This window comes from Enoplosus armatus, chromosome 2, assembly GCF_043641665.1.
Source record: "Enoplosus armatus isolate fEnoArm2 chromosome 2, fEnoArm2.hap1, whole genome shotgun sequence".
Classification (NCBI taxonomy): domain Eukaryota; kingdom Metazoa; phylum Chordata; class Actinopteri; order Centrarchiformes; family Enoplosidae; genus Enoplosus; species Enoplosus armatus.
The window spans coordinates 20504607-20526589 of NC_092181.1; the positions used below are offsets into that span (position 1 = coordinate 20504607).

Below are 21983 nucleotides of genomic sequence, written 5' to 3' on the forward strand. Positions count from 1 at the left end.
ACCGTAGTTGTCCACCTGAAACTTGAAGGTTTGCTTTTGCTTCCGTGTGTCTGAGCAGTTACGGTGACTGCTGAACATAATAAATAGAGAAAATAGATCCAACAGACATAAAACCAAATGTTTCATCGTTTCTAATGAACTGTCATTTCCAAAAACAGAACTGATTTCTGCTACAACTTTAAAGGACGCTCAATTACCAGTAAAATATTCACACAATGGTTTTTGATCTGTTGGATTTATATGAATGAATGTGTTGCGAAGGTGACGGGTTTGTGCCTGACCACTAGCTAACAGCTCATAGCTTAATGATGCCTTTATGAAAACCAGCTTGGCAGAAAAATGGGGTTCCTAAGTGTGCATTCTTAAAATAAGTTATAAGTGATTTGTTTTTGTTTTGTACCTGTTTAAAACTCCACAGCATTTATCCCAGCTGGTGTTAGTAGGGCTAACTCCTTCAGTGGGTCAACATGCCTCTTTACTCATGTACCTCTCCAGGACTGCATGCATACTCCTTTCCCCACTTCCTGCCTCCCTGTAGGACAAAAACCCTCACACATACACAAAGTCAAGTTGGTACATAATGTCATTTAGCTCCCTCTTCTGTACATGTAGTTAAAGTAGGTTTTCATAAGCAGTTTGTAAAGGCAACTTTGTATGAAAAGACAGTTTTAAAACAGGTATATCATCTGTGTCAAACTGGAGTAACGGTTTTTAATAGGCATAGAGTGGCTGCTTTTAATGTCCTACTGTTCTGAAAAAGCAGTACAGCAAAAATGCAATAAAGACTTCAAATGAGTGTTTGTTTGTGTGTGTTACCAGGGGTTGGCCACTAGAGGGCCCTATAGAAATACACTTACACCAAAGACAATTCAAGTTATAAAATTCAATTTTATTGTCAGAACTCAGCACACACACACAAAAAATATTGGTTGATATATAACAGTAGTTCTCATATAACTGGAGATTCAAACCACATCAAAGAGCAAACTTTAAAGGAATGTTTTCCTCAAAATCGAAGATACAAGTGGACGTTTATTTTACTGAGGACCAAAGAAATACGTCTCCACGCCATTTCAGTGCTGAATCACATCTTAACATAATCACTCATCCTGTGACTTCGACTGCTAGGATGAAAAAAAGAAAGAACCTCCGACTGAAGTAAAGTCCTTCCTTTCATTGCACATCTCACTTTGCTGTCAGCTGCTTTGGAGACGGGACTCAAAGAGAACTTTAAAGATCGTAAGCTGGCGTAGGGACTAGGTATGGTTTTTATTTAGTGATTTGAAAATAAAAGTGATCTCACACACTCATTTTTTCCATCACAGACATTAACCATGAAAAATGTGTTCACTGTTTGCTTGTTCAGTCATTTAGGAAAGAAATGTAAAAGGAGCGAAATCCTTGACATGGTTTTCCTGACTTCCTCCTCTACGTAAAGCTCATCTTTAACATCACTGGGTGGGAAGTTTTTATTAAATGATATTGCAACAGGTCTGCGCTGATATGTTTTATATGAGTAGTGAGCCATGCACAGAAATGCAATCTCTTAGCAAGCACAGGAGGTACAGAGGGAATGGGAATTTTAAATATGGAGGACTACATTTAAACAATATATAGATATTTATATATGTATATTCCCTCTTCGTTTATCCTTCTGTCCAATACATTTATTATTTATTCAAACATTTCTACCGGCTGTGCTGCCAAAATGGCAAAAAGCTGTGAATGATAGCTTAATAATTATTCCCCACATACACACCTACAGAAAACAAAACAAAAAACACTCACCCTAAAGTACACAAATATTTGGATTTTGAAGTCAAGAGAAAAGGTTCTCACTAGCTCCCCACAAATCCCGCTTTTCTTTTCCAGAGGAGATGAAAATAGACTCTTACAGCTAAAAATAGATTTGTTTTTAACCGTACAGTAACATAACCCCCACCCTATGATTTATATGAAAAGTTTCTATCTGATCTACAAAATATAGCATTGCCCTTTTTAAAAATAGTTTTACTATAACAGGACAGATTTGTTTTTCTTCTTTCATTGAGTTACATTCAGGATATCAGGATATAGACAGTGCCTTTGATAAGAGTTCACACTTGAAACGGTTTTGTCAGTATCGAACTTTGTTAGTCAAGTTGCTGCCGTCGGCTCAGTACCTGGTCTGGTACTCGTGGTGCCATCTGTTGAAGTCGTTGTAGAAGAGGACGATACTTCCAGACGCCATGCCAGTTATGATGCACCTTAGAAGAGTTAGGTGGGAACATCGTGAGTTTTTGTTTTAGAATTTGAATTTGATTGAAATGTGTACATACACAGTTGTGGGGAGTGGTGGAAAGTAACTAAATACATTTAGTTCAATCACCTCAAGGACTGCAAGTAGAGTTTTGAGGTGCTTGTACTTATAATATATATTTCTACTTAACTGCATTTCAGAGAGAATAAAATGGTACTTTTATATATGTATATATACATATATATGCCGTCCTATAGGACTGCAGCTAACAAGTAATTTCTTTTTCCATTAACTGTTGATAATTCTACTTTTACTTAAAAGATCAGAATACTTCTTCTGACAATCGTTGTAGGTAATTTGTATTAGAACCAGACAGGTATTAGCTAGTATTATTGTAGATATATCAGTACCAGTGTATGTATGGCGGCCAATAAGTATTAAGAAATTGCAGAACAGAAATTCCCCTAAAAAACTGCATTTCATTAAATAGTTTGACAGACAAATTCATGTTTTAATGGTTAGATGTCCCACTCTGTGCAGGTTAAAAAACAAATTCAAGGGATCAAAATGTTATGTTCTTATGTAAAAACAAAGACCATCTGCCATTAAACTACTACCAGATTCAAATATTGATATTGTATCTGCCTCAAAAATCCACTACTGGTCGGCTTTACTTTCTACTGTGTGTGTGTGTGTTTGTTACCTTTGGTCATGCGACATGGCCATAGAGCGGATTCCTGCGTCACAGCCAGGGTAGGTGAACAGCTGTTTGAGGTTGTGGACCTGCCAGACGGAGACTACACCTCCATCACCACCTGTCAGCAGATACTGACCATCACGACTGAGCAGCATGGCCTGCAAAGAGGACAAGAGAACGAGCTCATTATTAACTTTTTTAATGAGCGTGAGAATTGCCTGCTCACTCTTTAGTTTTGGGAAGTTCAGATCATTACAGCTTTTACAGTAAGAGGTCAGATTTGGTGCTTTAGTTTTCCAAATGTAAAGTATACTGTACAATGTGAGATGACTTCATTGCCTGACTTGTTTGATCTGTTATCTGTCCTTCAGTGCTAAAAAAAAAAAAAAAAAAACCCAAGCAGCAAAGCTATTCAACTTGGAACCACATGCATAAATAGTCTCAGAATAGGACTGGTGATCTGGGACCAGTTTATCTCTTATGTCAAAGTAAAGCTCATACTGCGAGGTCATGTGATCCGACAAAAGATCCCAGGTCAGCGCCGCCATCCTTAGGGGCTTTCTGTACACAGACCCGGACTTTCTACAAAGATGGCTCCCCACAGTGAGGCTCGGAGATTTACTCGTCTCATCTGCTTTTCCTGCAAACTGTAACAGCTGAATGGGTCCCGCGGGAATCAGACGTACACAAATCAGGTCGTGTGTTGGAGTCTATTATGGGCACAGTGCAGAGTGGAAGCTGAAACTGAAACAGTCAGGAGCATCAATCAGCGAGTAACTGTAGCTGCTGAAATGACGACGCAGAATGTGAGTTCTAAAAGCAGCAAACGACACTAATTTAGAGCTTTTCTCGTTTGTGGTTTTATGACACCGAAGTCGGCCGTCTTTCAGCTGCCGCCGCTTTGCAGTGATTCAGCAAGAGACACTTCAGTCATCAGCAGCATGTGTGTTGAATCAGGCTCATATTAAATGGGAAAATGAAACTTAAACTTCAGCTCTGAAGCTGGAACAAGTCATTTTCAGGAACTTGACTTGGTAAGGAAAACATAAATAACCCTTCAAACGCAGTACACAGTGGATGCACGTAGAAAGATTGCAGCCTAAATTAAGCAAATGTTTTGTATATAACAAGAAAAACCTTTGTGGAATTTCCTACCACACTGTGAATTAAATGAGCTCTGTTTCTCATTCTCATCACTCACGCACTTAAGATGGGCACAAACCTTGCATATGAAGGCGCTCACACAGACAAAAAACGGGCACACAATGATGCACTCGCATGCTGCACGCTGGCGGGAGGCCTCGAGAATCAATCCAGAGTAATTGCTGCGATAGATCATCATCCAAGATGGCTGGGAACGGAGCATGACTGAGTGCAGCGCTGGTTTGATCCGTGTGTACAGAAACTTGTCTTGTGTATCAACATTCAGAGTTAATCTGACAACAACGATAAAGATAATGTTCAATTCAGCCAATCATGATCAATGCACTTGAGCTGAAGTGTAGTGCAACCAAGTACATGGGGAAAAAATGTGATTCATTATATCTGCCATAAAAATGGCAACCTTTTATTGAAAAACTGTAACCTTTTTTTAGCAGAAGAAGCTGAAAACACGACACTGACATTATCACCTTTATAGTTGTTATGGTTACCACGTTAAAGCTGCAGACATAACATTATCATTCACTCTTAAATATCTGGCTTTCTAGCAAAATGCTTCACTGCTGTCTGATGCTGGTCAGTGGGTTTAGCGAAGCTTTTATGCTGAAAACAACTGCTGATGCGGCTGGAAACAATGTCGATAAGAGCGGAGGGTGAATAAAAACAGTACAGTTGCCATTAAACCAAAAAAAGTAAGCTGAAAGACAGTCATTTAATCCATTATCAATACAAAAATATTGACTATTTCAGCTTTAAATTTGATAAATGTATGTAATAAGCAGTCACAGCTGGTCGTTTCTGAGCAATATTCTACACAATAATAGTACCTAAGGTACAATAATAGTACCTGCATCTACTAATGGAGTCCATGACCTTACTGAAGCCCAGCAGGAGGCCAGAGAGCTGGCAGACATGTCAGCCAGACCAGGTAGGAGGCTGCAGACAGACATTATAAATCAGTCCTTTGCCACTGGGCGGTCAAACAAGATGGCCGATGGCTCTGTGGGAGCTAAGATGGCTACGCGGGCTCAGATGACTAAAAAATGACTCCAGCAGAAACACATGCACTTTTAATGCCCATATTTCCTACTTCTTTCGGGGAACGGTGGGTGGATTTTGAGGCTGGGGAAGGTAAAAAGTTTAATTTATGGTGCTGTTAATCCCCCTGTTACACCGACGAAGGCAGTGAAAGAGCTGCTGGAATGGTTACACTGCCTGAGTTATACTAGTACTTAAAAGACTGTAATCCATTCAGTATGGCTTCTGTCACTCGATTCTGCTATTAGACTAGGATGCCGACTGTTAGCCCGTCATCTAACCTCTGACTCCAGACCCTTATAAATTCACAGTGCAAACATTCTCTCTCTTTCTCAGTCTTACTCTCTCTTTCTAAGAGGATACTGCAGGCCAGGACAAACACTTATTTATCCTGGAGTCATACCGTGCTGAGGCTCCGAGGGCTAAGAAGATTGATTCTGGTATGTACATGAGTGCACTAAATACTGTTGGAGTCTCAGACCAAGGGGGGTGGAGCTAGCAGAGGGGAGGGGGGAGGTTGAGACTCTCACAGCCTCACTCCAAGATGTTGGGATTTTCCTAATGCCATCTGACATGGCTGGAATTTACAACAGCAGAGGAGAGCTGACAAGGCCGGCAGTGGCCCACATGGTTCCCAAGTCACAGCTTCACGGCTTTAGGAGGAACTCTGGGAAAAGAACGAAACTCTACAAGCATCTAAAAACATCATTAGTTTCTCTTAAAGACACAATAAAGTATTCTTCAACCTACAAACTGAACACCAGCAACTTTCCCATTGATGTTAATACAATCAATCAGCGTTTGTCTGCGCGTGCTCATTAATCACATCTTCTACAAGTTGTATTTGTGGCTTTGTGTAGGAGTGGGCTGGCTGGCAGGTTAGGAGCCTGGGCACGAGAGGTTTTCTTAATAGGAAACAGGCGTGTGGCTGTCTGTCAGAGCTAGCTTACATTTCCCAGGCCAAACCGGAAACAAAAGGTCGGGAAACCAAAGGCAGTAGCCACTATCTTGTGTCACTCTAACCACGAGGGAGGAAATGTGGGAAATGGGGAATGTGTCGTCCTGCGCTGGAGGGTAGTTAATGGTGCTGGTGTCCAGAGCTGACCAGTCCTCAGGAATGTTTTCTACCACTACCGCCGACGCAATTTGACCTGACAACAGGGCTGTGGATCAAAAGGACCATTTCCTCTGGTGTATGCGTGTGAAAGGGAATAAAAAGAGATGTGAAGCCACAGCACCCCCCCCCCCCCCCCCCCCCCCCCCGAGGCCAACCACTTTACCTTTCTCAAATCTCAAACCATAAGAAAGCCTTTAATCAGTAAGAGGTCCTTCTACACTGATGTGGTGCAGACACACATGTGCAGGCAAGTGCACTTTCACATGCATGCTCACGCAAATATGTCCGTTTCCTCACCTTGATGCTGTCTTCCACCTCCATGTGTCCCAGCAGTTTGCCGTTGACACTGAAGAGACAAAACTGTCCCTTGTCATAGTAGATCATGCAGTTTCCCTCAGTAGAGGACTGGATGAGACGGGGCCGCAGGCAGCGCTCTGGGCCCTCCAAGGTCCGCAGCAGGTCCCCATTCATGGAATGGATCAGACAAGGACCCTCTGAACAAACATAAGACAACGTGATAAGTGAAGGTAGAAACGCTGAACTCTCAGTGGCTCGTCTCAGGTGATTCTTTCACTTTGGTGTCTTGTTGTTAAGTATAAATGTTTATTTTGGACATATTAATAAAGACAGACAGACAATCTCACCTTTGCAGCCACTGATGACGAGACCCAACTCGGCACACACACTTGCACATGTCACTTCACAGTCATGGCCCGTTAAGATGGCCCGCGGCGTGGTGAACTCTGCTAGGATAACACAAACAAAATTGTTTTGTATATTCCTGAGAACAGCTTTACAAAAAAAATGTATTACCACTTTTGGTCACTAGAGGGAGCGAAATGCAAAAAAATGTCAGACTCAAAGCAGCAGACTAATAGAATAACTTAAGAAGAACATGATAGAAATTCAATCCTGTAAAAAAGCATTATGAACAACCATATAAAACACAAACAATAATGTACAGAATTAAAAACAAAGATGTCAAGTGTGTTAATTATTCCAGCTAAAAGGAAATTAGTTTTATATTTGTTTATGTGGATGCATATGGTGCATATGTACTATAGCTTGTTGCACCGGCTTTGAGACCCTCATTCACGCTCCCTTTCTAACACTTGTCACCCTCCGCCTCTCCCCATCTTTAAAACCTTCTCCCCCCGACTGCCTTCACTGGATCCAGATGTTTCTGCACTACAGACGGAGAGAGAGAGAGAGCCAGAGGGAGCGAGAGTAAGTTGTGGTCCAAATCGTGAAGTTTGTGTGATTTTGTTTTGGTTTGAGCTGTCAGGGTGAGCGACAAAACAAAATCGCCTTTTTCTTCTCTGTCTGCAAGCACATGCACACTTTCATGGAGGTTGGAGGACTTGTGGAATTATGAAATTTAATTATTTTTTAACAAATGTAGATGGATTTATTGCAGGCAGATGTTGTATCCAAACATTTGGTCATTGTGTTAAAGTTTTGAGTTGGATAACAGCATGTAAATAAATGTAGCTGAGGTGTAAAACAGGGATTATGCAGTTTGTGTGTGTGTGTGAGGATATAGTAATCAGCAGTGCAGGGCAGCCTCACTGAACTGGAATGTGGAGTTCATTAAGGGTTTCATGTCTCAGGGAGGGGGTCTTGACTTTAATGACCCCATCTTTGCTGTCACAGGTCAAGTTCAGCCCAAAAAGAGGAACACGGGGCAGTGACACTCAGTACATGATTCATGTTTAAATACTTGATGACACTATTCTTCCAAATATATTTGTGTATCAACCCCAAATGGCTCCAGGGCAATGTCATTTAGGTAAAATGGTTTCCAGTAAAGCTGATATACTGTAGTACTTTTAAGTACTTTTGAAAAAAAAAAAAAGTGTAGTTTCTTGCTGACTTGGGCAAACTATTCAGACTTTGTTAATGCAGTTTCTCTCTTTAATTCAATTATATGACATAGAACTCAATACAGGTTCACTAATAAGACTGATACTTTCCCCCCAAAAGCCACAGCTACTGTTAAACCTTAATTAGATTTAGCAGAAAGACTCCACAGGCCACACTGCTCACTGAACCCTCTTGTAAAAAAGCAAACTAGAGGACAAGCTAAACTCTAGCTAAACTCTAGTCACGTATAAAGACGTCACAGCCATGTTTTAAATCAATATGAAAATCATATCCATACAGTACTTACATTACTACAGATAATAAAGGGATACTTAGATCCATAATTGGATGGAAAAAATATTCTGTATGCATGCACTGTAATTAAAATGTTGAAAATAAACTATTAAAAATGTATAATTTATGATAAACACAAAACAAAACAACAACTGTTTTAACTGCCTACGTCCGGCTCTTCTGGCCACCTTGCAAATACGTACCAGCCGCCTAAACTCAGTTCGGTAGCCTAAACATCCACATTTCATCGAGTTAACCGGTTAACATTCTCAACTTATGACCTACAAGCCTGTGGATTAAAGCATGATGTTGGATTTTGCTCAGAGAAGATCAATAAAGCTGATATATTGGTGTATCAGTTAACCTTTTGTGCCTCTAACTGCCACTTGGTTTGAATTAGCGGCACATCTGATCACAGTCTTATACCTGTATACGATTAAAGCTGGGACACTGAGGAGGGTATCAACTATCTAGACAAGTGTGGACAAGGTGTGTGTGTGTGTGTGCGTGCGTGCGTGTGTGTGTGTGTGTGTGTGTGTGTGTGTGTGTGTGTGTGTGTGTGTGTGTGTGTGTGTGTGTGTGTGTGTGTGTGTGTGTGCGTGCGTGTGTGTGTGTGTGGAGAGAGACAGTTGGAAAAAATTGCAAATATATATATATAATATATATAAATATATATATGTGTAATATAGCTGCAATAATACAATGTATTAAGCAATTTGAATGTCAATATTTGAGTTTTAGTCATTAAATGTTGTCTGACAACCTCATAAGTTGCTGCAAGCTAAACTTCAATGAATTTGATAAGGGAATAATATAGCCTAGATTTCAGATTTGATAAGCAAATTTGATACTGGATCCAGATTCAATTAAATGTTCTATGTGCGAGTGTGTATGTCTATGTTTATGATAAATATAGTTGAAGATAAATGTATACATGTTGGTGTGTGTATATAAATATTTTGTGCACCTGAGAACTATTTACACCAATCAAAAGATCAGTTATTCTCAAACGTCTGTGCCGATTTCACGGCTGAAGAACATTTTAACCTTCAGAGGGTTCATTTAAAACAACAGGAACACAGTGGTAGACGTCTCATTGAACTGGTTTCCCCTCTGCGACCAGCAGATGGCAGTGGTGTCTGTGGAATCTCTCTGCTGCTGTGCACGATAACAACATGTGCCTGCAGCAGGAACCAAGTGTGCATAGGTCAATGTGTACATGTGCATATCAGCCATTCAGAGGCATTTGTGTCAAGCTTATGAAGTGTCTGGGATGTTCACAGGGCATTATGCATGAAAAGGAATGCGTGTGTGTGTGTTTGTGTATTCATGTGCTCTCGTTCAAGTGTATGTGGAGACTTTAGCTTGAAAGTGTTTCATTTTTTGGAAGAGGAATAAAGAAAATACTGCTGTCTGTATGTATTTTGTGAGTACATGTGATTGTGTGTGTGTGTGTGTGTGTGTGTCTGCGTGCGTGCCGCAGAGCTTCATGTCTGGGAGAGCCTCCTGCGGTCTCGGGCAATGGAGCATCACATTGTGGTGGTGAGGGGTTGGGATGACGACTGCTTTGTGTGCTCCTCTAGCTGCAGTGTGGTAACTGCACTGAGCCGACTGAGGTTAGACTGACACACACACATGCTTACGAGAACATGTATGTACATCCAGAACCCCCTTAGGCATTTAAATAAATCTATAAATCAATCAAAATACAGCCTATTTTTCTGCAAAATTGTTATACTTAAGACATGAAGTACGGTACAGATGTCATTATTTGTGACCCTCATGTAAACTCACAACATGCATTGTTATCCCATAAGGAAACGCAAATTCAGTACAGTCAGTGTTGCTGAAACGTCCGCTAATAGAATAAAATCTACGTGGCATTTCCATCACTGTGAAGTGCTCCTTTTTTGTGTGTTTTTCTGTGGAGTAAAATAAAGCAAAAAGAACATGATGTAAAATGAGAGCAGAGAATGAAAATGTGGTTTATTTTCATCCATATTTTTCAACTCACAAAAATATTTATCCCTTCTTTATAAAAACTTTGAAAATCCCTGTGAATCAACTTGCGGGAAAAGGAAAACATTTTTCCAACATGCCCACATCAGCGTATATGTGATAAGTGACAAACAATCATCCACGCTCTGCCCCCCAAATCAAAAACCAATGTGGCTTATTAACCAAATCACAATTTGTCATAAATTTCAGCCCATTTGTGATAGATCACTTAACAACATGTACGCCAATCTAAGATGACCAAATTAGCACCGAGCAGGCTAAGGGCTGAGCAATGTGTGTGCGATGCTTTGATCATGGCTAATGCCATATGTTATGGTAACGTAAGGGAGGCCCATGACATTTTTCACTTTTATCGACCAGCGTGACCCCGTGGCCCTCGTATGGTGGTGAACTTTCATGTGCTGGCCGACGACCCCCAACATCACATTTAACGTCTCTAAGTGGCCCTCACTTTCACTCACATTAAAGACAGATTCTCTCTCGCTCTCTCTCACACACACACACACAAACACAAAAAATATCTGGTCTCACAAAAACTCACACACAATCTCAAACACATTATCGAAAGCTGTTCTTGGTGCAACGGTGCTGCGAAATCCAATCTGTATGCAGGAGGCCTGGCCTGGTCAGACGAAACTAGTTGTTACTTTACAGAGGGAGGCCGTAAATCACACGGTCACAACTGTCTGGGAGAGTGAGCACTCACAGGATACCCGTGTGTGTGCGTGTGCTCTCACATATCGGGCTGGTTAGCCCGTGTACTTACTGCCTGGGTTCTCTCCAATGCTGTTGTGCTTTCCGTTCCAGTACCACAGCAGCAGGGTGGCATCTCTGGAGCCTGACAGGATGTAGCAGTCTCCTCCGATGTAAGACTCAGAGCGAGCCAGACACGTCACCACGTCACGGTGCCCGAAGACTATCTGAGTCAGTTTGCCTGCAAAAGCACACAAGTATATGCACGTATTCTTAAGAAGAAGAATCTATAAACAAGAAAGGAATGATGCATTTATTTATTTATCAAAGATTATTTTTTGGGGGGATTTTTTCACCATTATTAGAGAGCAGAGGCAGACATGAAACGGGGGAGAGAGAGGCGTATGACATGCAACAAAGCAGCGTAACCATTCGGCTACCAAGGTGCTCCAGGAATGACGCATTGATAAATACATTATAACAATATAAGATACGGGTGTAATACATCACTTCAAATTGCACTTTAAAAAGAAAAACTGATCATGAATTTATTGCTGAATATAGTTCTTTGGAAGTTCCCGCCACGTGTTTGTTGATCATCTGTCTGCTTGACTAGTAATGCTACAAGATCCACCCATGATCAGAGGCCTACTTATTCCCAGACAAGAATAAATATTTGTTCCAACTCTGTGTATGAGTGTGTGTGTTTGTGTGTGTGTGTGTGTGTGCGTTCCCATGCACATGCAGCGCGCTCCATGTGTTTATATAAAGAGGCTAATTGCTGTCAGATTTCCAGACCACAGCTCCACTGTCTAGCTGTCTAATACTCATTACGCTCCTCATAGTGTGACCTCTGCAGTCAAACAGTGGATAGTTTGCTACACATGACATTTCTGCCAGGGTGTCAAAATCACTGTCCGTCGGGTAATTAAGTTGTATCTCACTGAAAAGATGAGGGTTGTTCTGAAACTGGGCGGGTCACCGACTAAATTCCCCAAGAAGAACAGAGACATCAAAGATATAAAATGTTTGACATCTTTATAAACACTGAAAATAAGTAATGATGGCTGCAGCAATAATGGCTACCATGCAACTCATATTGAACACACACTCGTCTGCTCACTGACACACACTTGCATGCACATGGACAAAATTAAATTGGATGTGTGTGCACGCAGGCGTATGAGGCTATGTGTTTTGTGCATGTGTACCAATCAAGTCTTGTAATTGATAAAATCCCTCAGTTCTTTAACCTGGGGGCTTCAGGGACCTCGGTGGCAGCTGTTGAGCGTGTGCGATTAAACCGTGTTCACATTCCAGTCGCGCATCCCGGTGGCAGTCACACAATAGAGCTATCTCTGTGCCTGCCCCCCCCTCCTGTATTAAAAGCAGGGAGGCCCTGGCCTACAGAAATTGAATCGGAGTCTGTTGTATAGATGTGTGCAGGATTCTGAATGGGGCTGTGGAGAAGAGCGGAGGAGCCGAGCACAGAGATGAAGCTTGAGACAGTTTCATTTAGGACCCCTGACCTGATGGCTTCTGTGTGTGTGTATAAGTGTGTGTGTGTGTGTGTGTGTGTGTGTAAGTGTGTGTGTAAGTGTGTAAAAACGTCTGCACTGTATGTGAGTATGCAATTATAAGTAGCAACTCAGTGGTATTCATGCATATACAATGCCACTGTGGAAGACTGTACAGTATATTCAACTTACGTGAATATTAAGATTAACATTATTTCAAGATATATGGGGTGAGGTAAACATTATTTATCTGACTGATTCTTTCCATTTATTATTCATTACTGTACTTTGAGGGAATCACACTGAACTCTACTAAATCAAAACAGTAACTTGACACAATGGCTTAAAACCTTTTTTGTTTTGCTCTAAAAATCTAGTTCAACTGTTACAACTGACTGAGCGATTATTAGGCTACAATAAACTGCTGACAGCACGCATGACTTTAAGTGGCAGAAAATGAGGAGTAAATTTATAACAATTCTACTAGTGCAGCTACAATACAATATTGTATTGTTCATAGTAATGAGAAAGTCTAAAGGCTACTAGCAGATGCTACAGGCTGCAATGTTTATTGAGTGTTAACAAGAGTATAAAAAAACATGCTGATGATTTTGTTGTTTTTCTTGGAGCCTGACTGGTAGTGGGGCTAAAAATGAAAAGTTTGTCCTGAGGATGGTGCTAGAGGAAAGGCCATGGGGTTCATTAACATTAAGAGGTTTAATAGCACAAATGCGTTCATTAAATTTCATGGCAATCTGAATATTTGCTCATGAGACATCTTATGCTCAGAGTTGACATTTTGGCTTGAGGGTAAAAAGTGCCTAAATGAGACAGTGAGTTCATCCGCTGTGTAGTATCAATGTGCTCAGTCAATTTCATGGCAATGTGCTCATTAGATTTTGATATTAGTGCAAGAATACATTTTCACAAAAGGGTTCATGCCATTATGTGGCAACCCAGAGACAAAGCAGCGAGTTTGAGATTTCTGGGTACATTTATTTTGTTCTAACCAAAAAGTGCAGCTTTACACACTGACCATATGTGCCAGAAGTAGAGGCTGCATTTAAAGTGTTCAACAATTGCTTTTAGGTTTTTGTCTGTTGAGAGTGAGACATAAAAACATCAAAGCAAAGATCTGATGCCAAGAGTTTAGTGGCAGAGAAAATGTGCATGTTAAGACTCCAAATATGGTTTACCCAAATTATATAGTGATATAAATGGTCAACAAAATGGTTGCCTTATTTTGACAAAGTTAAATATGAAGTAATAAATCTCCAGCATGTAAATCTAGGTCTACACTAATGCTTGTATGGGATCAAATTATTAGGATATGATGTGGTATATTTTAAATTGTGTGTTCCAGCGGCTGAAACAGAACAGCTTTTTGTGATCCGGATCAGATGAGGGCTACGGGGGGAGAAGTGTATTATGATTATACAGTACCTGAGTCAGTGGAGTAAACCCGGAAGCTCTTGTCCCAAAAGCCGCACAGGAGGATGAAGCGGTTGTCTGCAGTGATGACGAAACACTGCAAGCTGATCTGAATGCTTTGATCCAGCAGGTCTGAGATCTGACGACGATGACTGCCCACGTTACTGGCTGGAGAGGAGAGGAGTAAAAATAAAATGAGCACATAAAAAAAATTACAGGTTGGAAATGTACAGATGTACACAGAAATATTAAATCTATGATCCAACACATAGTTTACTGCTTACATATATCAGCTATTTTCAAAGAGCTCACACTCCAATGCACCTCCATCTAAGTTTCATCTCCCAGTGGAAAGAAGATTTGTGAGAGAATACATAAAACATCCTGGAGGTTAAGTTTACAGGACTTCACATTTTCCGTGAGAGTCTAAGAGTCTTGTCTGAGTAATGATAGAGGGTGCAGAGTCTTCACAAAATATGCACACCACTCAAGTCAGAACACACACTGCAAATTCATCTTGGTGGTGTAAATTGGTTGGTTAGAAAAGTAAATTTATTGACATTCTCTCTTCCGTAAGTGGTATCTTTTTTCTTTTCTAGGGAGATATGTCCATTGTGAAGTATTTCTTATTTGGTGGGGTCACAAGCACTGGAGAACAGGTGTTGGAAGAGATTGTCGAGCATGGAAACTGAGAAAGTCCAGTATACCCTGCTACAAGTAATATTTCAACTCATTTTTAACATTTCCCAAAGCCACAGTTGGCTCAACACTCATCCTCAATTTACTGTGTTTAGCTCAGACTCCTCCTGGAATGCAAACAGTGTAAATATATTACTGACAAGCACAAAAATCCCCTCTACCTCCCCCGAAACACACACACGCACACCCGCAAACACAGAAATATAGTATTTAGTACATCATTAATGCTTTAGTGTTAGAAATGACGACAAAATGTGAGATGGGAGAATACAACAATGTCAAGGGGTAAAATAAAACAAAAATGTGAAAGATTTAAAGGATAAAATTAGCCTGAAAAGTGTGCTTTCAGTGACACATAACACACACACACACACACACACACACACACTATAAAGCTCTCATAAAAACATGTACTAAATGTATAAATACCAATACACTATAAAGATTTCTTATAATCAGCCTGTACAGAGGAGCAGCAAAGGAGAGAAATGCTGTATATCCAGATAAAGATGAAAATGTGAGACTAAACTCTGGTTATTTTCAGTAGTCAAGTGGAAAAAAAAAAAAAACATGTGTGGAAATGGTCTGGTGAGACTACGAGTGACCACATTCACAGAGAAAGAACAGCCCCCCTTTGCAGATGTGCGTGCGATTGCGAGAGGCTGCAGGAAAGCGACGGAGGCGAAAGGCGGGAGCAGATAGAAGTGGCTCTTCTCTCCCTGCTCCGCCAGCAGCATCTCATACATCACTGCAGCTCGGCACTCTTCTCCTGCTCATCAACAAGTCGTGAAGGATGAGAGGCGCCCATATTGTCCTGACAGCCGTCCGTGGTGCATTCTCAATCACACATTATTACCACATTCATATTCATTTCCATTGACACGCGTCCTTTCCCTCCGCTCAAATTAAACCAAAGAGGATGCAGAAAGGGAGGGAGGGAAGGTACGACGGAGAGGGAGAAAGAGGGGGAGTTGATGATGAAATGCCGGCCTAGGCCACAGCTCATTGCATTCCAATTTGCATGCAAATGGTTTAGTGTGAGAGCAGGGCCTATATCATGAGGAGTGAACTGGGGCAGAGGCAGAGGAACAACTCTAATCTACTGTCCAGGGACACGGCACCGCAGACTGCCATGAGTCACCAAGATGGCAGCAGGATTCAAGCACAAATCCACAAAAAAATAATAATTTCATGCATATATAAGCTCACACTATGTAAAGAATATGCATTCTTTTACAGTCGTAAGTGACAGCATACCTATCAGAGGGTCAATTTCCACAGGAAGTTGGTACTGCTGGTCCTGCACCGTTGAGCTCTGATGACCTGACAGAAGAAGAAGACAGATTGGATTAATATTGTAATCATGTGGCCTTGTGAAGTAGATGCTGGCTTTCAGTTCATTATAACACATTGAAAATTATAACCATAAAGTCACAGTGTCACCTGCTGGCCCAAGAGTTCCCCCGCAAATTAGACATCAATTATGTCAAACAGCAACCAAGGCCGTAGAGAATATGATTCTTTATGCTAACTATATGCTAGAAGATGCTCAACCAAGTCACTTTAGCTGTAAGCAGCTGTCATATTTATATATATGGATAACGGATTCAAAATACGGTACAAACAGATGTCTCTGTAATTAAATGTAAAAGCAGGACATAAAATAACATTTATTTAAGGGCTTTGGCAATTAATGCTGCTCACACAGTTTGATGTAGGGCTGCAACTCATGATTATTTTCATTATTGATCAACAGCTTGATTATTAATTAATAGTTCAGACTATAAAATGTCTGAAATGCCACAATCACAATTTCTCAAAATCTGAGAGTTGACGTCTTCAAATTGCTTGTTTTGTCTGACAAACATTCAGAGAATATTGAGTTAACAATGAGATAACACACAGAAAAGTAGAACATCCTCACAGTAGTAAATGTTTTGCACTCCTTTAAATCTACATGACTCCTGTAAGTAGGACTGCAACTCACCATTATATTCATTTTGGATTCATTTATTCATGGACCATTATTTTTGTGATTAACTTTCAACAATATACAACAGAGAGGAGTTAAATCAAACACCTGAGAAGCTGACTTAAAACAAAATTATTTTCCAAATGCCAGCAATAAAAATGAAGAATGATTGAAACTTTTTGCTTTTAAAGTAGATGCAACGAATGAACAAAACACAGTTGATAAACACTTTTGGTAAGATGAATGGTTTATGTGCAGATCTTTACATTTTTATCTTTTAATCTGTAAAACAGCCACATGAAGACTCCAGAAAATGAACTACTCTTGAACAGCACACATCTTGTTTATGATACCAGCTCACAAAACCAATTAGGTTAATCAGTCTGGTCTGTGGTGCGCATGGATGAGGTTGTATTCTACTGAAAACAGATTAGTCTTCATCCTCATAAATTCAGAGATATCAAATTTAATGTTTCTTCCAGGGGGCAGGATGGATGCTGAGTAAATAAGGTTTTGTGAAGCGAGAGGCTGATGTATGGAGGTGGACATGAGACCTAATGCTGGTTGCTGCATGTGTCACATTTGATACTGCTTTTCAGTAGACACAGTCAACTGTCTCCCAAATCAACGTCCATCCTATAGAGACCAGACGGGTCAGTTCTTGACTTGGATAAATTAGGCACTAAGAATGGAGGAGAGAGACGAACCGTGGAAATAAGAAATCATTCTGTGGTAGCAAAAGATTGTCTTTACTTGCCTAAAACACCCTTGAGGTTAAATTTGATGCAGAATCACAGTGGCGTAAAATCACAGAACAAATTCTTTCAATTAAATGCAGCTTTTAGATTCACACAAAGACAATGATGTGAACTCACGCAAATATATGAGTGCATGGACACAAATCTCTCACCTGTCAAGCCGTGCCACTTGTTGACGGCAAAGAGGCGGTTGGCGGTGACGGTGATGATGGCAGGTGACGTTAGACCTGGCTGGGTGTTGGCCGCTACATGAGTCACGGGAGAGTTGGATGGGAACTTCAGCACCATGATAACATCCTGCTGCATCTGCTCCGTAAACATCAGCGGGGTCTGCAGGAGAAGATACTGTTCAGGCCCCCCGGACGGACAACGCAATGCAGGGAAGGAGAGGGGTAAAGGAGTCGAGATATGGAGCGAAACGAAGAGCAAAACAAAAAGATGAGTGAAGCGGCCGGTGTTAGCGAGGGAAAAAACAGAGGGAGGAAAAAGAAGGGCAGAGAGAAAGTTAGGAAGCTTGAGCAGGAAAGCAGCAATTAAGCAGTACAGGCAAGAAAAAGAGTTAGGTATACGTTTGTACAGAAGAGGCAACTGATCCCTTTTGAAACAGTGATGCAGGAAAATTAGGAATGGAAAGAATCTTGAGGAGGAAGAGCATTATCAATATTTTTCACCTGAAAAAAGTATAAATTAAAAGAGTTACAGAAGACAAGGCATTCTGTTTGAAGTAGTGTGAAGTAGAAGACATCCTGTGTCCAGCAGTTAAACTTTTGAAATAAACATTCTTTGCAGTTTATTTCAATGAGTAGATGTCATCTCTTTGATATTTTTTTTTTGTGTGTGGAAAAACCCATATCAGACACAAATGATCATTTTAAGCATTTATGTCCTGAGTATTTGTTGTTGTCTTAGAACATGTCTGGAGGGGATCTTTAAGTACACAGAATAATAATGTGTCACTTAAAATTTGGAACCAAATCTTAAATTTAACCAAATTTACTGTATATACAGTATGTGAAATGTTTGCACTAATATAAAAGTCAAACAATCGTTTCAGCACTACTTTTAGTTACACTAATGTTCACAACAAGTATGAAATACATATGAATTTAGTTGCATTAAACGTGTTACTACAAATACAGTAGGAGAAACCGACTACATTGCAGTCTTAACAAAAAAGTGATTTCATTCAGACGGTTTCCCTGGTTAGACAGGAGCTTATATAGAGCCATTTACAGAGTGTTTGTACTAAGCAGCTCTAACATGGAGCCATTTTCCTCCTTGAGTGTAAAGAAGAGGAACATCAGTGTTAACATCAGGAATAGACCTGAGTAAATCCGGTGTGTCTGACAGCTAACCAGACGCACTGACAGTATCATTACCACCAGCATGGGCAGATGCCGACACTCTGACAACACACTCACATGAGGGAGGATGGAGAGAGCAAGAACATGTAAAAGCACAGAGAACAGGGCGTTGTGAAGGAATATGGATGGGTGGGGAGGGTGAGAAATGTGTTTGAATAATGGCGTCTGAATATTATGTTTGAAAACTATGTGTGGTGGGGTAAAGAAATAAAAACATTTCAGAGGAATTTGCCCATAAGTATGGCGGATTCAAAGCACTAGCCTGAGTTTGTGTCTGTGTGTGCATGTGTGCGCTGGGTGGTGGTCTACAGCTAGCTGTCAGCGCCACAGGGACACCACACTAATAGGGACTCATGGGGCCTTGGTCCATCACAAGCAGGCACACAGACTGCACTCCTTGGCCCTTAAAAAGCCGTCACTTCAGGACTGCTGTTCATTGCTCTCCTTCGCTGATCTCCTCTGCTTCCAGCCCAGGTAGAAAATCTGGCTCAGACCCAGGTTTCCAGCATAAAGCTGTGCCTTTCCCCGACATACCTCTTACTAAACGTACATGCACACAAATGCTTGTGATCTTTCCCTTTCACACACACCTCTCTAATGATGAGAGAGGAGATGCTTTCAAACCCAAGACTTTATTTTCCCACAGTTGTAGATGGATAAAGAGGAGACAGGCGGCAAATGAAAGATGAAAAGAGTGAGTCAAAAATTAAAAAGAAGGGTTATATGAAGGAAAGCAGAGCGCTAACATCAGGGCACACCAGAAGTCAGAGACGGCATTAAACGGGAAGCACAATGGTCATTACTGTAGCCGAGTTGGCTACTGACCCATATTATATCATAGTATTTTCAGACCGAAGGATTACAGCTATAGTGGTGTGTGCGTTTCTAAGATTATCTGTTTGCATGTATGTGCGTGCATCACTCACCACTTGCATGGCTGAGCTTCGGGGTGGGTGTGGCTCGATGAGCAACTGGCAGGGGGTCTGTCCAAAACTCCTAATTTGAGACTCCACAGCCTGAGGGGAAAAAACGAGAGAGAGGGGAAGGAATGGCAAAGAAAAAGAAAGGAGGTGTTATTCTTGCATCGTTGTGCCTCAGAATTTAAAAGGAAAATACAAGTTGCATAATGTTACGATATGGTCTCAGTAAAGAGGTGTAAAAACATCATATCACACATCAAATCAGGGCAGGGCAATTAGGAAAAACACTTCTATATACATATTTTATAATTTCATATTCCAAAATTGACAGATATTTTGACATAGTACATTTAAATTAACAGTAACAGATAAAATAAGCACATGGTGTTGTATGTTTGTATGGTGTTTGGCTACTACATCACATTGATGTAAAAATCCTGTAAACAGATAGAGATACTACAGGGATACATACCTCAGTAACAGCAAAATAAAAATAAGGTTTATATAAGGTGATATCGCCTTACCCCATATCACTTCATACGATAATATAATGCTCAACAATATAAGACTGTGTCTCAGCAAAAAAGAAAACAAAGAGATGAATACAAAAGCACAGTACAGGGTGGGGGAAAATGCACCCACTTGTGTTCATGCACACATGTCATACATATAAACATACTTTCTCACTGTCTGACACAATCCCTCTCGCACACACTAATTTATCCTCCACAACCACACACAGAATCAGAGGAGGGCTGGGACAGGCGGGCTTGTAGGCTGGTTAGGTGGTGTTAATGAAGAGGTATAGGACCATAAATGTCAGAGCAGACGCCGGCCGAGCAGCCTCTGGACATCATCACACAGCTCACTGTCAGGCCAACTAGCACGGGGTGGAACACACCCACAGCAGTGTACAGATGCACAGGCCGACCCAAAGTATCTCAATACTCTATACTATCATTTCATTATTATTTAACAATTATCTAACTAATAATTATCTTCATGATCAATTATCTGTTCATTAGTTTTTCAATTGATTTCTTCTTTAAAAGTCTTTAAAATGGTGGAAAATTGTGAAAAATAACCACTGCATTTACACCACAGTAAGTGAATTTAAAAATTCACACAAGAAAACTGTTGACGCTTGCAAAAATATCAATACAAACAAAATGACAAAAAACAAAGAATACAAGGTAAGGGAATTTGTGTAACAACATTAAGCAGAAACAGCAAAGAGTAAGAAAATCTATCCCACAGCATGATAGGTGGTTTATAAAAAGGGTCAAGCAGAGAGAAAATGGCCAACACAAAATTATGACAGACCCGTCAGTATGTTGGTGTGCACTGTGACTGGCTGTGTGGGAGTGACAGCTTGTGTGTATGTAGGCTGAGACGTTTGAGCCTGACTTGGCGAGGCCTGCGAGAGTGAGCTCATGGTTGAGGCCTGCATATGGTATTTCCATGAGAAAAAGTTTGGGAAGTTAGTCTGCTCATACCCATTGTCTGAAACTAACCAGAGGGGCCGTAGAGAAGGAGCGATCTCAACTGTCTATTACGAGGTTTCATCAGCGTTTTAATGCCAAGAATCATCATAGTATTTTTTATGTGAATGTAGAAGACACCAAGGAGAACATATCCATCTCACTCTCTCGCTTTACAGTCAATACTCTAATTGTTCTCAACTTTATGTTCACATCCTTCACTCTGCTAGTTCTGCGCTTTCCCCTCCTTTACCTTAAATAATAATAACAAAATAAAATGGTATAAATTCACCACTGGCTTTCATGATACATGATAAATAGTCTTTATGAAGGCTACATAAATCAGAAAAGGATAAGGTCGCATCTCATGCATTCATGTCCAGAATGTATGGGTAAAATAAATCCAAAATAATAAACTGGATTCATTGTCTCACAGTGTGATATTGCATGCTGCAAAAACACAAGAGGAGCACCAGTTAAGTCCGCTCTGTGGTCTGGTACTGGCTCAACAGATTGGAAAATTTGAGAAGAGAGTTTTAAACTGTCTCCTTGTTAGCAGGAGTGTCTGTGGTTTTGTGTTCAAGCCAAAACTGCATTTAGTGTACATTGACCTAAACACATGCATGTGTGCAAGCATACTAGTTCTGAAAGAGATGCCTCAATGATCCAGTATTGTTGGCATATTATGTTTTTAAATAAAGGGCCCTCTGTTCATCCAGT

General features: G+C 40.6%; 1 protein-coding gene across 1 annotated transcript in view; it reads right to left on the bottom strand.

The window, feature by feature from the left end:
• Nucleotides 1-868: 868 nt before the first annotated feature.
• Nucleotides 869-21983, bottom strand: part of lrba (LPS-responsive vesicle trafficking, beach and anchor containing) — a 178086-nt gene continuing 156971 nt past the window's right edge. Inside the window, exons 48-57 of the mRNA XM_070912728.1 lie at nucleotides 19789-19878; nucleotides 17616-17843; nucleotides 16026-16068; nucleotides 14082-14237; nucleotides 11195-11362; nucleotides 10120-10122; nucleotides 6897-6998; nucleotides 6550-6746; nucleotides 2943-3094; nucleotides 869-2246 (exon numbers count right to left, since the gene is read on the bottom strand). Coding sequence (XP_070768829.1) covers nucleotides 2156-2246; nucleotides 2943-3094; nucleotides 6550-6746; nucleotides 6897-6998; nucleotides 10120-10122; nucleotides 11195-11362; nucleotides 14082-14237; nucleotides 16026-16068; nucleotides 17616-17843; nucleotides 19789-19878 — 1230 coding nt within the window. The 3' untranslated portion in view covers nucleotides 869-2155. The remainder of the gene's footprint in view (nucleotides 2247-2942; nucleotides 3095-6549; nucleotides 6747-6896; nucleotides 6999-10119; nucleotides 10123-11194; nucleotides 11363-14081; nucleotides 14238-16025; nucleotides 16069-17615; nucleotides 17844-19788; nucleotides 19879-21983) is intronic.